The 21,384-nt window shown below is 45.9% G+C and overlaps 1 protein-coding gene across 5 annotated transcripts in view; it reads right to left on the bottom strand.

The window, feature by feature from the left end:
• PALM2AKAP2 (PALM2 and AKAP2 fusion) overlaps positions 1-20,851 on the bottom strand; it is a 216,475-nt gene extending 195,624 nt beyond the window's left edge. For 4 of the 5 annotated variants that reach the window (XM_083419494.1, XM_083419505.1, XM_083419507.1 and 1 more), the window contains exon 1: positions 20,217-20,668. In XM_083419494.1, coding sequence (XP_083275620.1) covers positions 20,217-20,261 — 45 coding nt within the window. In that variant the 5' untranslated portion in view covers positions 20,262-20,668. Of the gene's footprint in view, positions 1-20,216 lie in introns of all 5 variants that reach the window. The other variant, XR_014506277.1, reaches the window with a different exon arrangement.
• Positions 20,852-21,384: the final 533 nt, after the last annotated feature.

The raw sequence follows: 21,384 nt of genomic DNA, 5'->3' as shown, positions 1-21,384 counted from the left end.
TTTACAGAGTACCATAAAGAAAAGCAACAGGTGGCTGCCCTGAGGAACCTACAATCTAGAACTAGATAATAAAGACACCTCTGATAAATCGCTGCATGCTTAGAAATAATAAAACACTTTATCTGCAGTAAAAATCATGCTGCTCAGCAACTTGGAGGATCTCCTGTTGTATCTCTGCATGCGCCCCACCCCAGCTATCCCTCCTGCAATTAAATATGTTTGAGAGGCAATAAAAAAGGCATGGGAAATGCTTTGAGCATGTCTGCTCTTTAATCTTTCATAGTTCTGCATCAGTCTGTGATTTAAAACAAAAAACAAACAAAAACCTGCACAAAATGAGATAGGCACAGTTGTACCTTGGTTCTCGAACAGAATGTGTTCCGGGAGTCCATTTGACTTCTGGAACTGTTCAAAAACCAAAGTGCGGCTTCCGATTGGCTGTAGGAGCACCCTGCAGCCAATCGGAAGCTGCGGAAGCTGCACCAGACATTCAGCTTCCGAAAATCATTCCAAAACCAGAACACTCGCTTCTGGGTTTCAATCATTCGGGAGCCGATTTGTTCCGGAGCCAAGGCGTTCGCGATCCAAGGTACGACTGTATTTAAATATTTAGTGTCTGCTTTATCACAAACATATATTTAAATGCATTCTTTATATCCATGTATGCATTTCTAAATATATTTTACCATAAGATATGCATTTTAATGTATTTGATACATTTTTTTGTATGGGGGTGTGTGTGCCACTGTAAGAACAGAATGTTAGACTAGATGGGCCATTGGCCTAATCTAGTTGGCTCTTTTTACAACAATACTTGGAGACAAATAATCCACACCTTAATCCGGGAGAATTTGCATTTTTTTCAGTCATCCCCATCCATGATCACTGACCATGCTAGCTGGGGCAGATGGGAGTTAAAGTTTAATAACATCTGGAGATCATCACATTGGCTACTCCCGAATTGAAGACTTCTGAGGTATATTGCTCTGGTGACCAACGACCTGCATTTTTTAAAGAAAATCCATGAATTAAGGTTAAACCACAGAGCCTAGGACTTGCCAATCAGAAGGTTGGCAGTTCGAATCCCCGTAATGGGGTGAGCTCCTGTCGCTCTGTCCCAACTCCTGCCAACCTAGCAGTTTGAAAGCACGTCAAAGTGCAAGTAGATAAATAGGTACCGCTCTGGAGGGAAGGTAAACGGTGTTTCTGTGCACTGCTCTGGTTCGCCAGAGGCGGCTTAGTAATGCTGGCCACATGACCCGGAAGCTGCACGATGGCTCCCTTGGCCAATAAAGCGAGAAGAGCACCGCAACCCCAGAGTCGGTCACGACTGGACCTAATGGTCAGGGGTCCCTTTACCTTTAAAAGAGCCTTGTGGTTTGTTACTCTTGGATTTATACTGCTGGCTCATCTTTCAGTGAGGCAAGGATAAAATAAAAGGAAAAAGAAATGGAGATGAGGGGGAAGCAAGCAAGATAGTATTTACTATGTGCCTATGACAACCAGAGGCAGCAGAAAATAGATCCTGCTTGTGAACACAGCCCAGTGGCTTTCTGAACATGAAGGTGTGAAGTGGACCAGATTTCAACTGTTTGGAGGTGAAGACTCACAGCAGCAAGGCACACTGCAAGGGTCAAGGGCCATTCAAGATTATTTTAAAACACACACAAACACATAACCCCAGAACAGTATATTGAGAAAAAGCATTAATTAGGGATAATTTTTAATAGCTTATAAAAACAAAACAAAGTTACAGCCATACCTTTAAAGTCTAACGGAATCCGCTCCAGAAGTCAGTTCGACTTCCAAAACATTTGAAAACCAAAGAGTGGCTTCTGATTGGCTGTAGGAAGCTCCTGCAGCCAATTGGAAGCCGTGGAAGCCCTGTCAGATGTTCGGCTTCCAAAAGTAGTTCTCAAACTGGAACAGTCACTTCCGGGTTTGCGGTGTTCGGGAGCCAAAACGTTCGGGAACTCAGCTGTTCAAAAACCAAGGTACGACTGTATGCATTTTGGCCTTGCACAGGGCGCTGCTGAAATTTGAAAGACCAAGTCCATGCCTACTGAATTCACTTTCCTGGAAGTAAATTCCACTGAACTCAATGGGCCTCCTTTCTGATCAACACATGCATTGCAAAGCCTTGTTTAGTATTTGTCTCAGCTATCCATCAGAGTATCTCAGCGACGTACACAAAAGCCCTATGCTATCATCTGTGTATTGCAGATAGGATGCTGAGAGATATTGGCTTGCCTAAAGTAAGTTAGTGAGTTGATGGCTGGAGGCAAGGATGCGAGGTGGCAGGGGAGTAGGAAGGGGGGCAGTGGGGGCGGCCCACCCCGGGTGTCATCCCTGAGGGGGTTGACAAAATCCCCCCTGGGCAGATCGCCGCACTGCCCCCCTGGGCGCTGATTGCTGTGCCAATTGCCCCCCTGGATGCCAATCACTGCACCGATTGCCCCCCGGTTGGGTCACCCCACCCTCTGGGTGCACGGCATGTACGCCACTCCGGGTGCCCGAGTGGGTAGCTCTGCTACTGCGAGGCAGTAGGAACTTCATTCACAATATAGCACAATAGCTCTATTTGGGTACTTGATCCCTCTCACCTGATACCCCTCATGTGATGGGTAGATTGGGACCATGCTTGCTGGTCCCAGGCCCCTCAGTCATATCCCTGATAGCTTGGCCTCACCACAGTCAACACACTGTCTTGCTGTATGCACACAGGCCAAGCACAGTTTCAAACCCTGCTCATGCGCACTTCAGTGCCTGGTGCAATAATACATGCATCCATGTGTACATGAATTTGCTTCCACATTCATAGAATCATAGAGCTGGAAGAGACCACAAGGGCCATCGAGTCCAACCCCCTGCCAAGCAGGAAACACCATCAGAGCACTCCTGACATATGGTTGTCAAGCCTCTGCTTAAAGACCTCCAAAGAAGGAGACTCCACCACACTCCTTGGCAGCAAATTCCACTGTCGAACAGCTCTTACTGTCAGGAAGTTCTTCCTAATGTTTAGGTGGAATCTTCTTTCTTGTAGTTTGGATCCATTGCTCCGTGTCCGCTTCTCTGGAGCAGCAGAAAACAACCTTTCTCCCTCCTCTAGGTGACATCCTTTTATATATTTGAACATGGCTATCATATCACCCCTTAACCTCCTCTTCTCCAGGCTAAACATGCCCAGCTCCCTTAGCCGTTCCTCATAAGGCATCGTTTCCAGGCCTTTGACCATTTTGGTTGCCCTCCTCTGGACACGTTCCAGTTTGTCAGTGTCCTTCTTGAACTGTGGTGCCCAGAACTGGACACAGTACTCCAGGTGAGGTCTGACCAGAGCAGAATACAGTGGCACTATTACTTCCCTTGATCTAGATGCTATACTCCTATTGATGCAGCCCATTGATGATAAGTAACTGGGTGTGGGACAGATCCTGCCACTACACTCCCCCCCAATCACATATGCATTCTATGTACAGAAAACATACGGAATGGACTCCACTCTCAATTATGTCACTTTCTGAGCCAATTTATTGTATTTCTGGCTTGTGCCAAAAGAAATGCAGACATGACTGCAGTTTCTTCCTGATAGATGTTGACAATATGTGAATGTCAGGCTTCGTAGTGCGAACGTCTCTCTCCGTTGCTACTTTTCCCGTAAGCGGCCAAAAATGTATAGGAAAGCAGGGTGGATAAGAATGAATGAGGAGCGTGGGAGAAAGGGAGGGGGGTAAATTATATTTGAGACGGACAATAGGGCCTTGTTCTCAAACATAAATGAAAGACAGCTGCTATACAGCTGTGCCATTCGGCTCCAGAAGTCAAAACACCAGACAGAGTGGAAGTCACCGCTACCCACTATGAGGCAATGCAATTCCAAGTGGACTGCTGGGATCTCCTGCGACCAATGAATAAAGCTATTTGGGCCCTGACACTTCAAGAATGTCAAGCCCAAGCACAGACAGCCTTCTAGGATGTCGGCCAGAGTAAAGAATTTGGATTCCAGAAGTTTCACAGCTCATAGAAACCTTTAAAGTGTCCGGTTTCCTATACCAGAGGTTTCAAAAAAAGCGCTCGAGATGAAATAGGTCAGCTTACTCAAGGAGGAAAAGAGAAGCAAATTTGCTAAGACACACCTGATCTGCATGGCGCAGGTATTTTATGACTCTATAGCTCCACCTTGGATACGGACACCTGTTTGTATCTGTCTGGTTGTAATCCATATAGTGTCTCCAACATGTAATATAGGGATAGCTTTTGTGGTGTCATCCAAATATTGCTGGACGCTAGTTATTTAAGGGATGCGGGTGGCGCTGTAGTCTAAAGCACTGAACCTCTAGGGCTTGCCAATTGGAAGGTTGGCGGTTTGAATCCCCATGACGGGGTGAGCTCCCGTTACTCTGTCCCAGCTCCCGCCAACATAGCAGTTCGAAAGCACACCAGTGCAAGTACATAAACAGGTATCGCTGCTGCGGGAAGGTAAATGGTGTTTCCATGCACTCTGGTTTCCATCACGGTGTTCCGTTGCACCAGAAGCAGTTTAGTCATGCTGGCCACATGACCCGGAAAGCTGTCTGTGGACAAACACCAGCTCCTTCAAGCTGAAAGCAAGATGAGTGTGCAACCCCATAGTCACCTTTGGACTTCACCGTGCAGGGGTCCTTTACCTATCTACATTTATTTATTTATTTATTTATTTATTTATTTATTTCCATAAAGAGGGCAGTTCACAGAATAAAATACTAGATAAAAAACAAGTAAATAATTAAACCAAAATAACAAAACAATAATGATCCCTTCCCAGATATACATTTAAAAGGCTGTTGGATATTAATCAGCCAAAGGCCTGGTTTCAAAAAAAGAAGAGGAATGTTTTCGCCTGGTGCTTAAACATATATACAGGGCTGTCTTAAGCATATGCGGTGCCAGGGTGCCCAGAGTTGTCAACCTATTTTTAGGGAGCTGACACCACGCTCATCTCTGCTCAGGAAAAGAAAACAGGAAACTTAAAGAGCCCAGCGCAAGAAACCAGCCCGAGACGTTGGCATTGGTGATTGAGCGAAGCCGGGTGCCTCGTGGTGTAAGCAGTGTGTGCTGGGCGAGCCTCTCCATGGCCCTACACCCACCCCAGGCACGCAGGAGGGCAGAGCCGGCCAGCAGCATCAGAGCCTCGCTGGCTCACTCACCCTCAAACTCGCGACGCAGAGCCACCTGCCGCAGAAGAGCCCACTGTGGCGCTCCGACCGATGGGCGGGCTCTTCCCTGGACTCCAACTCTCGGGCCCCGGACTCTGAGAGTGGCGGCTCTGAGAACCTGGCGCCTGGGTGCCCCATACCCCTGGCGCCTATGGTTAAGACGGCCCGGCATATATAATGAAGGTGCCAGAGCATTCCACAAATGGGCAAACACTACAGAAAAGGCCCGTTCTTGTGTTGCCAGCCTCCAGACCTCACGTAGAGGAATAACATGGAGAAGGGCCTCAGATGATGAACGCAGAGTCCAGGACAGTTTATATATGGGGAGCGTCAGTCCTTGATGTATTGCGGTCCTGAACAGTGGTGTCGCAATCGGGGGGCATGGGTACTCCCCGGGTTCCATGCCTGCGGGGGTGACAAGAAGTCACCCCGCGGAGGCTCGTGGTGGCGCAAGCAGCCATTGTGCCGCCGCTGCCTTTGAAGGATCCTCCGTTTGAAGCTGCAGCGGCAATGGAGGGATCCCAGCACTGTCCAGACAGTGCTGGAGTGGCGCTGGCGGCAAACCGCGATACAGCGCATGTGCAGCGTCACTACGTGTGGTGCATGCGTTGTACGTAGCAACGCTGCATATACGCTCTACTTCATGACACCCGCCCCAGGTGTCACGACGCCTTCCTTCACCCCATTGAAAGCTTTATAGGTCAAAACCAGCACTTTGAATTGGGTCTGGAAATGAACTGGCAGTCAGGCCAGGATCGGTGTGATATAGTCATACTGTCTTGTCCCAGTTGAGCAACCTGGCCACCAAATTATGCACCAGCTAAAGCTTCCGAACTGTCTTCAGAGGCAGCCCTATGAATAACGCATTGCAGTAATCCAACCTAGGTGGTCCCATCAGCCCCAGGCAGCAAAACCAATGGTCGAGGATGATGGGAGTTGTGTTCCAGCAACATCTGGAGGTCCCTATGTTAGCTACCAATAACCAAGTTGTTTTGCCAAGTCTATACAAACATACATCATGGCTGTATTTGTACGTTAACACTAAACTATGGTTTAGCTTTATGTGAAAGGGACTTGTGTTTATGATCACTCCTTCCCCTCTTCTCTTACGGTGTCGGCAAATCACATCCATATTCCAGCATTCTGTTTCCTCACATGTAAAACACTCATACAAGGGAGAGTCAAACAACTTCTGGAGGGTGAAAAGTTCCTCAGCCCTGAGTTACATTTTCAGCAATAGATACCCACATGGTAAAATGTGTTGTGGCATTCTCCATCTTTAAAACCCATTAGAGTTTTCGTCTGATTGTTTCACACAGGTAATAAAAACAACTGATCTAATATCTAACTAAATTGACATGGAGTGAAGACACAAATCTACAGAGAAGAAGGGAGAATTACTACTTTGTACGCTCTGTTATGCAAGCTGCTCTGAAATTCTTCTATAGCTTTTAACTGCAGAAATGGTTTTTAATGTGGCCAGAATTGCCTCTTGAAATAACCACCCACTCTGACTAAGTACATGTGCTCATTTTTCCCCGAAGGGAGAAATTACCTGATTACTAGAGTATTGTACCCAAAGAATACCAAGTATGCAAAGCCCAGACTCACAATGGTTCTTAAGAGCTTACACCAAATTCTTTAAATGTGCTCTGATTTGATTTTGATTGCAGAACACTGACTATTATAATGCCACCAGGAGCTGCAGCATGAGCTTTCAAGCAAAAATCAATTTGCGCTGGGAAAGCTCTCCTAACAAGATTTGGCGAGACCAGAAATGTTTTTTTTTTAAAAAGAGCAATGTCATCCTTTTGCAATCAGAGAACCCCTGACTCTCCAGAATAAGTTGGACTTCTGTCAGCCCCAGCCAGCATGGTCAAATGGTCAAGGATGGGAATTGTAGTCCAGCAATATCTGGAGGTCCACCAGTTCACAACCCAAAATGGAGGGCACAAGCTATTGGAAAAGGTATTAAACACTGCACCGTGTCCGCTGCTTCTCCCTGAAAATGCCCCATACAGAGAAAAGGTGGAAGGAACTAGCTTGGGAAGTGCCAGTGGAAGAAGGGTCAGAGCCCGGGAATTGGTGGTGGGACAACAATGAGGAGTCAGAGGGAAAAGACTGGGAGGAGGAAGAGTCAGAAGCTGAAGAGGTAACAGGGCTTGGTGAGCTGAGAGTCTGTGGCAGAAAGAAGTCCACAGTTAGAAACAGAAGCTGAAACAGGGGAGGAGAGAGGCCAAGAGGCAGAGATGAGTCAGGCTGGTGAAGTGGCACAAGCTCCCCTCCCAGAACCAGAAGAGGCATGAAAAGAGCAGTTGACTTCACACAGGCTCAGTCTCTGATTGCTTGGGGAAAACCCAGGAGAGGAGATGGCTGTGAGGACTTTCAGTCTCAATAACAGATCCATACCTACCAGATATGAGCTGCTGTGGCTCATCAGGCCTGACGCTCTGCCAAGTCTGTGCAGATTGTGTTTTTGCTAAAAAGAGTCAACTCCAACTTGCACAATGTGTTTTACTGGTAGCTTGCTCCTGACAATTGTTGTCTCAGTGTCAAGTAGGATGACCGTGTGACCTACTTCACAGAGGATGTTTCTCTGCAGCTGTCAGAGGACGTTCCTCTGTTTTAAGGTGCCATCGATTTGAAGGGCTATCTGATCAAGTCCTGTTTAAAGGCAAAGACCCATAAAAAGGCACACTTGGGGCTTTGGTCAACAGTTAGCACTGGACAGTAAAACGAGCAGGCAGCACAGAACACCTAGTCACATTTTTGTTCCCTATCAGTATGATGTCTTCTATTTCTATTTAAATTACAGCAATTATTTTTAAATTTCTATCTACAGTGGTACCTTGGGTTAAGTACTTAATTTGTTCCGGAGGTCCGTTCTTAACCTGAAACTGTTCTTAACCTGAAGCACCACTTTAGCTAATGGGGCCTCCTGCTGCCACCGCGCTGCCAGAGCACGATTTCTGTTCTTATCCTGAAGCAAAGTTCTTAACCTGAAGCACTATTTCTGGGTTAGTGGAATCTGTAACCTGAAGTGTATGTAACCTGAAGCGTATGTAACCCGAGGTACTACTGTATATACCATATGCATGTGGCACAGACTTGGCAGAGTGTCAGGCCTGATGAGCCACAGTGGCTCATACCTGGTAGGTCCCCTCTTTTAGACTTTCTTTTTTGTGTGTTGCATTTTGTCTCTTCTTTTTTGCCCATCGCCACCCAAGTGTCCGGCATGGTAGGATTTAATTGGTTTGGTATCACCTGCCTGCCTGAAACAGGAGTGAGGTCTTCATGAATACACAAAAGCGATAATGGGGCCCTTAATTTTTATCAGAGTTGGTGTGTGGATGTGTGTGCTTGTTTTCTTTTTTGCAAATTGGAACACTGGGGTGCATTTTGCTATGACATTCTGGAACCCTAAGAGAAGAAATCAATGCCAGACCCTTAACAAAAGCCACACACAGCAAATGGAACTGTAGTATCTGGGGCCATAGTGGCATTGCACAATCTGATCAGCTATTTAAAAGAAATATATCTAAAAGCATGTGAAGGCATTTGCCAAAAACGGAAAGGATATTAGCGTTCCAATCTCAGTCGACCTCAAAGGAAGGCTTTGACAGATTACATTAGCTACTCCTTCAAAGCACAAACACAAAAGGCCCTTTATTTGTTTTAGACAAGGAAATTCTAAATTATCACACAGCAAAAATAAACTCGCCCATGACATAGGGTCAGAAATTAAACATGAGAAGCAGGAAATTGTTCGGAGTAATGGATCTCACACTTCTAGATTTACAACAAGAAAAGAGAGGCCATTAGCTAGCTAGAATGGCTAACTATTTTTTAAAAAAACACTGGTCTACACTGGACAAGGACAGGCCAAAGCAAGATCAGGCAGAGTCATAGCAGAATCTGATTGGACGAAGGAAGAACATGGAAAGTCCAGGGTAAGAGTCATGGGAAAATCAGGCAGATAAGGGATGATCAAGTTTGATGCGCTAGAATGGGCTAGGAAAAACCCAGAAGGCCTGATGCAGATATATGGGCTGGTACTAAATTTCAGGTGGCCTACGACACAGTGTTGTCAATACATCGCCACTCCTCCAACACACAACATACACACACACACACAAAATGTGGCTATACTTTCCTTTTTCTTTTGACACTGCTGCCATGTTGGCAGCTATAATTTTCCTCCTCACTGCCCTCCCATTGTATTTTTATGTTGGGTGAGTGGCAATGCCGCTTTTGAATGGAAGCCAAACACACTTTTTATCTACAGCTGCCAACTGCTACTTTAATTTACGCACAATTCAGTGCCATAGTGCAAGGATCTATGAATTTCTCAGCCAGGCTGGTGAGGGGCCCCTTCTGAGCCATCAAGACCCTTGGCCAGTGCCTGACCTGGCTGATCTCTGGTGCAAGTCCTGCAGGTAAGGAACGGACCAGGACAGCAGAAGCAGGTGGTCCTCATGGGTAGAACTGACAGGATCTAAACCAGGCATAGGCAAACTCAGCCCTCCAGATGTTTTGGGACTACAACTCCTATCATCCCTGACCACTGGTCCTGTTAGCTAGGGATGATGGGAGTTGTAGTCCCAGAACATCTGGAGGGCCAAGTTTGCCTATGCCTGATCTAGATGATGGACTCAGCTAGACTCAGATGGACTCTATAGACGGCGCTATAGAGCACAAAACTTTGTCTATGCAATTTTACGTAGAGTTTTCCCCCCTTTTGGTTATAACAATTTAATTTATGACTTAATTTTTTCCTGTGTGTAGATCCAGCCTATGCTGGCATCCCAGAATATTCTAAAGGTGTGCAGTTATAGTGCTAGTTCCAGCTAATATTTGGTTGGGCTTGAATTCATGTGCCACCTTTGCCACAGCCTTCTACTGTGACATGGGATAAGCACAGTTACTTTATACTTACTTACTTTGAAATTATGAACTTTGCAAAGGCAGTAGAGCACCCTACAAATGCTGCTGAAATCATGACTATTAAAATAATTTGGTTTTTGAATTTTTAAAATCTCCGGCAGCTTAACTGAATTTGGAAAATACTGGAGTAAACATTGCTATTCGTTCTGCAGCAATGGATGCTTTGTGACTCTGAGGAGATGGCTACTTAATGGCTCGTGTTTGAGCATCTTTCCATACTCAAAGACATTTTACCCTGCGATGTTAAGAACTCATTTTCAAAGGTTTACAGAGGAGGACTTTAAAACTGCAAAGCAACTCAGTGGATCGCCCAAGGTCACACACAAGATCTGCACTGCCATGGAACAGGATTCCTCAAAAGGCAACAGTGCACCAGTTATTGATCCTGCTTTCCTTTCCTAGAAGACAAGGGAAGTCTTATTGTCAGCTGCCGAAATATTTTTGGCTTGGCAATGGAAAGGCTGGCATTCCAGCAATTCACTATGCAGAGCAATAGATTTAAACATAGCTAAGACTCCAGCAACAAAGCACTCGTGATAGGAAACACATTGGTGAGCGATCTGCAGCTGATCTGCAATAAGAGGCAGGCTTTAATACATTATCTTGTCATTCTAGAAGATTTTGCTAGATGAGAAGAACCCTAGCTTCAATTTATTCATAGTTGGAGGTAGGGATGGGCAAACCATTCAGTTTTGGTGCTTCAGCTTCCTATTTTCCCCCCATCTTCAATTGCATTTCTGCACAATTTGCTATATTTTTGAAAATCCTCACAAAATATGTCATAATTTTAATGTCAGAATAAACACATTCTTGCACATAGTTTTGACTGGTGTGCCCATTTTTGTAAAGCACTTTCCTGTAATTTAATTTCCTGTAATTTAATATATATGAGAGAGAGATGATCATATGGTAAATGTATTGTCTAGTCTCAGCAGTAAATACTTTTAAGGAAATGTTAGGATTGGTTTGTTTACCTTTGTTATATGCTCCCCAGTCCCCAGGCTAGGCTTCCTCAAGCACGGCCCGCCAGATGTTTTGTGATTACAATTCCCATCATCCCTGAACACTGGTTCTGCTAGCTAGGGATCATGGGAGTTGTAGGCCAAAAACATCTGGAGGGCCGAGGTTGAGGAAGCCTTGGCTAGGACCTGAACTACAGTGGTACCTCGGGTTACAGACGCTTCCAGTTACAGACGCTTCAGGTTACAGACTCCGCTAACCCAGAAATAGTACCTCGGGTTATGAACTTTGCTTCAGGATGAGAACAGAAATCGTGCAGCGGCGGCTCTGTGGCAGGCCTCATTAGCTAAAGTGGTACCTCAAGTTAAGAACAGTTTCAGGTTAAAAACGGAACTCCAGAACGAATTAAGTTCTTAACCCGAGGTACCACTGTAATGGCTTCAACTTACAAGAAAGGAGATTCCAACTCAACATCAGGAAGACCTTTTTGTCAGTAATTGCTGTTCAACTGTGAAACAGACTCACACAAGAGGTGGTGGACTCTCCTGATTGGCGGTTTTCAACCAGAGGTTGGATGGCCATCTGTCCTGGATGCCTTTAGCTGAGATTCCTGCATTGCAGGGGGTTGGACTAGATACCCCTTGGGGTCCTTTCCAACTCAACAATTCTAGGTTTCTATGGTCTTTGTATGTGTCATCTGATGCCTGACCTGTAGTATTGAGTGTCCCTGTAAGTTAGTTTCTTCCAGTGTTTGTCTCATTCCCATTACGTTTTCAGGGAGATGTTTTAAGAATAACTTGCTCAAAAAAAGGCTGATGTATGATGTGACCCTGAGATAGCAGAGGGTTTCGGATTGTGGTGCTTTGTCTGTTAAATAATTTAAGCCCAGTTTATGTTATACAGATCTTTAATCTGTTGTTACCTCTGCCAAGCCTTCGGTGGCGAGGCTGGCTATAAATCTACATAAGTTAACAGCTCTTGATCCTGAGCATGCTCTCTACTACTGCTGAAACATTAACGGCAGTCTTGCAAGGTACCTCTTGCATATATTAAACATCTGTCTCTGTTGACCGCGGCAACATGACAGATGATTTAATCAAGGCAGCTCATCCTTTGACCTACAGCCTCTAATGATCAATCTGTTAGTGCGATTCCAGTATTGGGAGTCCATGTTCTGCCCAAGTCCAGGCTTATTTCTGTTCAGAAATCATTCTTGTTTATACCATCTAAATGTCCTTAAAAAAAGGGGGGATGTGTGGCAGTAATGCTGCAAAAATGCTGATTTCAGCTGTAAATTATATGGACATCTTGCTTTTACTCTCCGCTCCAAGATCTTAATTATATAGGCATCTTGCTGCGAGATATAACCCTGAGTACCTCTGAACCAGTAGTGATGTATGGAAGTGAGAGCTGGACCATAAAGAAGGCTGATCGCTAAAGAATTGATGCTTTTGAATTATGGCGCTGGAGGAGACTCTTGAGAGTCCCATGGACTGCAAGAAGATCAAACCTATCCATTCTGAAGGAAATCAGCCCTGAGTGCTCACTGGAAGGACAGATCCTGAAGCTGAGGCTCCAATACTTTGGCCACCTCATGAGAAGAGAAGACTCCCTGGAAAAGACCCTGATGTTGGGAAAGATGGAGGGCACAAGGAGAAGGGGACGACAGAGGTCGAGATGGTTGGAGAGTGTTCTCGAAGCTACCAGCATGGGTTTGACCAAACTGTGGGAGGCAGTGGAAGACAGGAGTGCCTGGCGTGCTCTGGTCCATGGGGTCACGAAGAGTCAGTCACCACTAAATGACTAAACAACAACAACAACCTCTGAAGTAGTTATTCCCTCCTCTAAAACTGATCAATTGGGTAAAGGCACCATAGTCAGACTGGCGGCTTCACATCAGAAAGGCTCCACCCTGGTAAAGGATACCAAGAGGTATCTGGATTTGAGGCCCACAGGGCCAGGCCCTCTTTTCATTCACAAAGATCGCTCTCGCCTCACCAGGCATCAATTCACTCAGGTGTTGTGCAATTGAGGTATGCAGCTTATAGGCAACTGAGTTTGCAGCACACATAGAATAGGAGCAACTACAAGCACAGTGCAATGAGGGCTACTGAGCGACAGAATAAAAGCCATTAGGTGATGGAGTTCTACTGCTTATAAGAAATATGTTCTCCAAAACTCCTTGGAACTTACTCTCTCTTCATAATTCCTTGGTTTGCAGGTATGCCGGGTAAGGTAGCATTCTGGGGACTCAGCTACATTAGTCAAAAAACAGCATTTTGAATGTGTTATAAACATGCAACACCTGATGGCGCTGTAGAGCACAAAACTTTTCTATGCAATTTTACATAGTGTTTCCCCCTCCCCTTTTGTTATAACGATTTAATTCATAATACCATAATAAAGGTAAAGGGGACCCCTGGCCATTAGGTCCAGTCATGACCGACTCTGGGGTTGCACGCTCATCTCGCTCTAAAGGCCGAGAGAGCCAGTGTTTGTCCGAAGACAGCTTCCGGGTCATATGGCCAGCATTACGAAGCGGCTTCTGGTGAACCAGAGCACCGCACGGAAATGCCGTTTACCTTCCCGCCAGAGCGGTACCTATTTATCTACTTGCACTTTGACGTGCTTTCGAACTGCTAGGTTGGGAGGAGCAGGGACCGAGCAACGGGAGCTCACCCTGTCGCGGGGATTCGAACCGCTGACCTTCTGATCAGCAAGTCCTAGGCTCTGAAGGCATGCAACAAGAGTTCTACTTCTGAAGCTAAGTGGGTCTGGTTTTGAGCATCACCTGGGGTCTACCTGAGAACCAAAAACAAGCTCTGCAAAAAGAGTTGGGCACAAGTGTAGAAAAATAAGTTTGTCCAGTCTCATTGCAGTAAATGCATACTTAGGGCTCTCCCCCCCCAGCTGGTCCTCTCAGGCGGGCACCATTGCCACTTCAAGAGAGCTGAGTGGCAGAGCTCCCAATTACTGATGACTGGGCTGTGCCCCCCACCCAAAGTTCCACAGCAGCCATGTGTGCATGCCGTAGGGCATGCTCGCGTCATGTGCGCAAGCCATGGGGAATCCGCATGACATGTCAGCATGCCCCGAAGTGTGTGTGAGTGATGTCAGCACATCGCGGGGCATGTGCAAATGCTGCGAGCACATTGTGGGGCATGCTTACACCGTGCACACATGCTGCAGGGTGTGCTGATGTCATGTGTGCATGCCGTGGGGCATGCACGCATGGCATGCTGACGTCGCACAGCCCCAGGCCCCCTCAATCACAGGGGTAAGACAATGTGCATGATTCATGGTGAGTTCTGGCACCTCTTTTTCTCGAAAAATAGCACTGTGTATACCTCTATAACAAGGGACGCGGGTGGTGCTGTGGGTTAAACCACAGAACCTAGGACTTGCCGATCAGAAGGTCGGCAGTTCGAATCCCCACGACGGGGTGAGCTCCCGTTGCTTGGTCCCTGCTCCTGCCAACCTAGCAGTTCGAAAGCACGTCAAAGTGCAAGTAGATAAATAGGTACCGCTCCGGCGGGAAGGTAAACGGCATTTCCGTGTGCTGCTCTGGTTCGCCAGAAGTGGCTTAGTCATGCTGGCCACATGACCCGGAAGCTGTACGCCGGCTCCCTTGGCCAATAAAGCAAGATGAGTGCCACAACCTCAGAGTCGGTCACGACTGGACCTAATGGTCAGGGGTCCCTTTACCTTTACTTTATACCTCTATAATACTTTCAGGGGTGTGGGTGGGTGTTTGTGGAGACCCAAGGAAGTGGAACGCAAAGTAGGAAAAGATCAGAGGAGGAGCTGCAGCAGCTTCTTACCCTGATTCCTGTGAGAATCCTTCAAAAAGTGACCCAGTGCAGAATATCCTTATATGACTGCTGATACACATTACTCACGGGGTCACCAAGCCATCCATAAATTGCAAAGCCATGAGGCTGAACCTGTCCACGCTGCCATCAGTTTGCCATCTGCACATGAAATCCACCTCCTGGGGGGATGATTTCTAACATTCCAAACCTCTGAGCAGACTGAAGCCATATTGCTTTGGGTTTAAAAGGCCATAGGAATTATTCTTCCTTTCACTCAGGCAACCACAAAATATAGTTTGGTCCCTACAAGAGAAATGACCAAACAATGCCCATGCCCATTGCTCACAAGAAGCAATGGCCAAGGGCATATAGATGTTCAGTGGATTTACAGGGCAATTCCCTTCCCCCTTTCCTAAGTTTTGATGAAATAGATTTGGAGAATACATTGTCAGTGTCCTGAAAACTAGGGGAATGTCACCATCCCTGCCCCCCATTGCAGTTACTGCTTCAAAGATGGCAGTAAAATTTTCAGTACAGGCCTATATAAGTTTTTGAGTAGACTAGGAAATGTGGTTCATGGGGCTAACACCCAGATAAGTGGCTATAAGACTGCATCATTCGTGGTTGTGTTTTTGTTTTATCTTATTTTTCAACAACAACAACAACAGCAGCAGCAGCAACAACAACAACAATTATAATAATAATAATTTTAAACCCCGCCCATCTGGCTGGGTTTCCCCAGCCACTCTGGGTGGCTCCCAACAGAATATTAAAAACACGATAAAGCATCAAATATTAAAAACTTCCCTAAACAGGGCTGTCTTCAGATGTCTTCTAAAAGTCAGGTAGTTGTTTATTTCCTTGACATCTGATGGGAGGGCGTTCCACAGGGCGGGTACCACTACCGAGAAGGTCTTCTGCTGGTTCCCTGTAACCTCACTTCTCACAGTGAGGGAACTGCCAGAAGGCCCTTGGAGCTGGACCTCAGTGTGGAGATGCTCCTTCGGGTATACTGGAGCGTCTCCACCTCCATTGTTCAGCCCAGACAGTGAGGTCCAGGACAAAGAGCTGCCGGAACTCACCATGAATGCCTCCCTCATTCTCTTAGAATGACAATGGTGCCCACCTGAGAGGTGCCGGAACTGCATTCCGGTGAGTTCAGGCTAACCCCCCCTTGTTTTGCCCCCCCCCTTGCTTTGAAAGGACATTATATGCACCAGTATGCACAGTGACTGAACTGACAAGGCATCAGCAAAATCCACAGAGGTTTTCCTAATCTTGTTAGGAACTTCAGAAATTGCCTCATATTGTGTCAGGCCACTGGTCCCACTAACTCAGTATTGTCCACACTGACTCTCTAGGGCAGCGATTCTCAACCTTTGGGTCCCCAGATGTTGTTGGACTACAACTCCCATCATCCCTGAGCTCTGGCCTTGCTAGCTGGGGGTGATGGGAGTTGTAGTGCAACAACATCTGGGACCCACAGGTTGAGAAAGGCTGCTCTAGGGTTTCAGGCTGGAGATTTTTCCAGCTCTACCTAGAGACACTAAGAATTGACCCTGGGCAAGATCCTCTACTACTGAGCTTCTGGGAAAGGTAGAAAGAAAGTGCATAGCTACTGTACTGTATTAGAATCGAATTGCATACTGTGGGCCAGCATAAATAGGCATAGAAATGAAGAGTAGATAAATTCAATATGGATCATCAATGGCCTTTGTCAAAAAAAAGCCAACCAATCAGGTCTTGGATGATTTGAGGCAATGAGGGACAGCTCCACCTTCTGAAGGATCTTATGCCCCTGCCTTTCCCCACCGCCCTGAAGCTTCATGAAGCCTGTTGCCTGGAAGACAGTTTTGGAAAGGGTGCATGGGAGACATTGAAAGTCAGACGTTGAAAATGTGAATGAATATGGGGCATGGAAGAGGAACAATATCTCCGTAGGTGAGAAATGAGGAAGGGACTGAGAGAGCAGACCCAGGTGAGAACTGCAGGGAAGGATGCAGCAAGTGAGAGAGGTGATTCCCAACAAATACTTGTAGGTTAACCGTGGATGTTTTTATGCTGCTTTTGTGGAGCTACTTGGCCTTCTGTCTAGGGCATTTTCATATCTGGCTTTATGCTCTGTCCTGTATGCTTTAAGCTTGGAATAAGTTAGTTTATTTGTAAGGTTTAATACCTAGTTGAATGGATAGATTGTTTGGTTGGGTGGCTGATATTCTTGTATTTCCTTACTGATATCATATTTATGTGTAATTGTTCGTACTATGATTTTGAATGCTTAATGCAGTTCCCTTGATGTGACCTGTCTTGGATACTGTCTTATGGAAAAGTGACATACATGAATGGTTGATCCTTCCCTTGAACTTTAGCACCCACCAATTTGTGAATGGGGAAAGGACCATATTATGTGCATGAGAGAAGGGGCAGTCACATGACTGCTTACCCACCTCTCTAAGAAGACACTGCTCACAGCTATTTGAACTGGACTACAGGCAGAACTAGGCCTCAGATCCCATTCATTTCAAGATAAGTTCAGCGTGAGCAACGTGATTTGAATTGTGCCGGGGGAGGGAGAGTCAAAAGGACGGCTTCCCATCTACTGATTCCCACTAATAACCACCCACAACCACCACCAACCAGTAGTGTTCTGTCTTGTGACATCTGAGGCATCTCCAGCCTATCAGTATTTTGTGGGAGGGATTCAAATGTGTACTGAGAAATTTGGGTTTGTGCAATTATAAATGGACTACAGTGCTCTGCCACTCTAGCAAATCAAATGAATTTTTTAAAAGAAGCACAGTTTTTGCTGTTAAGGGCAATGGAGAAATGCACTCAAAAGGGTGGAATGAATTAATGGTTAGCAGGAAGATGTGTAAACACCTTGCAGGGAAATGTACGAATGCTCGTTGTACAAACAAATCAGAACAAATGCACAATAAAGACCAGATAGACTCTAAGCATAAGCTTTGCACAAGCAAATCAGGATGAACGCTCAATAAACAGATTGTCTGGAGGAGCCCTCGGTCTTTGCTTATCTGCTCACAGCAAACCTTATTAGTGCCTTATTAAAGTACATTGAACAAGTTAATTCAAAGCACAGTGAGTTCCCTATGCATAAGGCTTGGAGACTTGGCGTCGAGTTTTAGAAGGAAAAAGCACACACACTTGCCTACTTCTTAAAAGCTAAAATATTAAACACTTTAAGTCACCAGACATTTTTTTGTTGTTGTTCCCCAACCAGTGAAACCTTTTTGATGTTTTCCGGGAAGAATTTCAAAGGTTTTAATGCATAGTAGACCTGCAGATTTTTAAATTTAAAAGGCATGCATTAGTGGATTAACTGACCTAAGAAAAACAGCTTCTCAGAGTAATGAGAGCAGAAGCCATTCCTATGCCTACAAAGGAAATATAGAATCCATCTGGGGGCAGCTCTAAGTAAAACACAACATCTGTTGATCATTGGCAACACTCTGGCAGAGTTCCTGAAAATCAAGGGGCCTGAGTCATTTTCTGCCTTCTCACTTCAGACCTGAGACACACAGACGTCTGCATGTACGGAGCCAAACCCTTCTGAGCCTGTAGCTTTGCTCCATCTAGCATATCAGCTCCACAAAGTGCAGAGGAAAGCCTCCCTGCTGTTAGTTGGATGAAGCTCATGGGCTACCTCAAGGACAAGGTCAGGAAGGGATAGCTGATGAGCAGAAAGCACAACAGTGTGGCTCTCTGGGAGTATTGCAATCATTTTCATTCAAGTTAAAGTTTCCCCATAGGAATAATTTTAAGACAAAGACAATTTTAAAAAAATAAATGAAAATGCCAGTCCAGTTTCAAAATACTGTACTGAGAGTCAGATTATTAATTTCACTCTCTGGGATTCTGCAGAAATAGATTGGAATCACTGTGATGCAGTGCAACTTAGACTTTAAATGCCTAAGCAGAAAACAATGCTTTCAGGGGCTATTTCACAACACTGTGGGCTCACATCTCCTTTCGGTGACCTTCGCCGCTCTTGCCTGATGTTTCTTGGGGCACATAAAAAGGGACTGTGGTCCTTAATGAAGAGGGGAGCCCAAACTCTCCGCCTTTGATTACTCTTCCCCTCCCCAAGAGATGATCGCTTGTAGAAAACAAACAGGGCCATTCACATTAACGTCAGTGAAGAAACTTGCACTTGAGGCTGAATGAAAAGTGAGTCACGTAGTGGTGCTTTTGTGGTGAAGATATCACGAGGCTGCATTTTCTATTAGAATTGTTTTTTAATCATGGAAAATGGGCCTGGGAATGTTCCAATGCATGTTAAGATTGTGACCCATCACTTCCTGGTTCACACCATATTGTGGTTCCCTCTGGCCAGAAGGACATGTGCTGGACATGTGCTATCCAGAACCTTTACATGTGCTGGAGCATTTCCAGCTCATGTGGGCATGTCGGGTTCCCACTTATGGGACCTTTGGGATGTTGAAAAATGGTTGTGAGGACTGTTGTGAAAGGCGTCTTTGCTACCGAAAAGCAACAAACCCTCGGAACTCCCGTAAGCGCATGTCTTGACTTGACCTAACACATCTGATGAAAACTATTAAGCTGAACAGATGAGGTTACAATTCACAGTCAAGAAGATCAGCTATTTAGTCTGCAATCCTACACATGCTCACTAGGGAGCTGAACTCAGTGGGACTTACTTCTGGGGAGGCGTGCCTATGGTTGCACTGAAAACTGACCATTAATACGATTTATATTTGACTTTGCTGAAAAATTATGACCACGACTACAGCAGTGGTACAGTTTTTGTTTGAGCCAAAGCGCTGCAGGCTTTGATCCAGAAAAAACAACAACGCCCTGCACCTGTCTTGAACATAAAATAAGCCAGTCCCCCCTGAGTGACCACTGTTCCGATTCCAAGCCATCTGCCAACCATTTCCACAGTGCACTGATATTTTTGTGCTGGAAGTGAATCGTATTTCTCCCTCCTGCTTTTCCTCTGCTCTTCCACGGGTGTTTCAAGCATGCCGTGATACGTGATAAGAAAGCCGGTGTCTGGGAAGTACAAATCCATCAGAACCCGATCTATCATGCTCTACAAGTCAAGGCATCTGTTTGCTACAAAGCAATGGAGTAAACAAATGAAAGAAACATGAACTCAGCACAACTTCACTGCATATCTAAAGCTTGCCATTTGCGTCCGATGCTTGTGCTGGCATCCTGAGCACCCTTTTCTTCTTCTGCTGCTCTCTCATCACACAATCTCTCTTTCTCTCTCTCTTTCCCCCATCCACAGACAAAAGAGCCAAGGAAAATGAAGCAGACTTACTGCAATAGCTTGTAGCCTTTCCCTGTGCAATTCAGCCTCCGCCATCCTGGGAGAGAAGGATGCAGCAGAAGAGGAGAGAGGGAGGAGGAGGGGAGAAGACACTGCAGTCACCCAGGGAGTCGCACGCCCGAGTTAAGCCACAAGAGTATTTGGAAAGAAACGCCGAGCAAGATCCTAGCCGTGATAAGAACGGTAATAATAATTTTTAAAAAGCAGGCACAGCTGGAGAGACACTGCAGACAGGCTCAGGGGAAGATAATTCCAACCACGGGGACCAGACTGGTGCCTGCCTGCCTCTTGCCTCCCAGCTGTAGGGCTGCTGCTAACTGCATTTCATTGCTGCTGTCGCTGCTGCTTCTATGCACTGTTGCTGTCACACAAGTATGTATGTATGTGCTCTGAAAGCAGCTGAGTCCAAGGGGATGGCTCGCATGGCTGTAATTTTTTGTTGGTGTCTGGGGTGGGGGGGAGCTCTTGCCGTTTCGCAGCGCCTTCGCTCCTCCTCTGGAGTGCTGGGTCAACCCAAGGAGGCTTGACATCAGCAGCGTACATAGTAATCAGAACCTGCATGAAACGGCAAGGGAGGGGAGAGAGAGAGAGGAAGCCAGCCCAGCTACGGCACACAGCACAGCTTTGCAAGGGAGATTCAGGGAGGAGGTGGAGGGAAAGGTGGAGTTATAATAATAATAATAGTAGAATGTGGCATTCTGCCACTCAACAGCTATTGAGCCATTTGGAATCTCTCTAAACTGTTACAATATGGGTGAATTTGGAAAGGAAGAGAAAAGAAAGGCAGGAATGCCCAGTCTGCTGCTTGCTATCTACTGACGCTTAAGTGGAGTTCTGTGATTCTTTCCTCTGTTCATTTTTTAAGCCGAAACAGCCTGCAGTAGACTATATATCTGGGCAGCTTAACCCCTTCTCCTCCTGTCCCCACCCCTCTTCCCATCTCAAAATTGCTCTCTCCACTTGCTGATGTTTTCCCCTTACCTGGAGAGCCAGGGAGAAATATGGGGGACTCATCTCTTTCCTGCTACAGGTTTTTTTGTGTGCTTTTTAAAAATCAACTTGGGGAGAGCAACTTTGAGTTGAAAAACGATCAGAGGGGAAAGGGTTAAAACAACCTCCTGCTGCCCAGCCACTTAGACACAACTTGGCCCAGGCTATT

Source organism: Podarcis tiliguerta, assembly GCF_965153285.1.
Source record: "Podarcis tiliguerta genome assembly, chromosome: 17".
In the NCBI taxonomy this organism is placed as follows: domain Eukaryota; kingdom Metazoa; phylum Chordata; class Lepidosauria; order Squamata; family Lacertidae; genus Podarcis; species Podarcis tiliguerta.
This window is presented reverse-complemented; position numbering and strand designations above follow the sequence as displayed.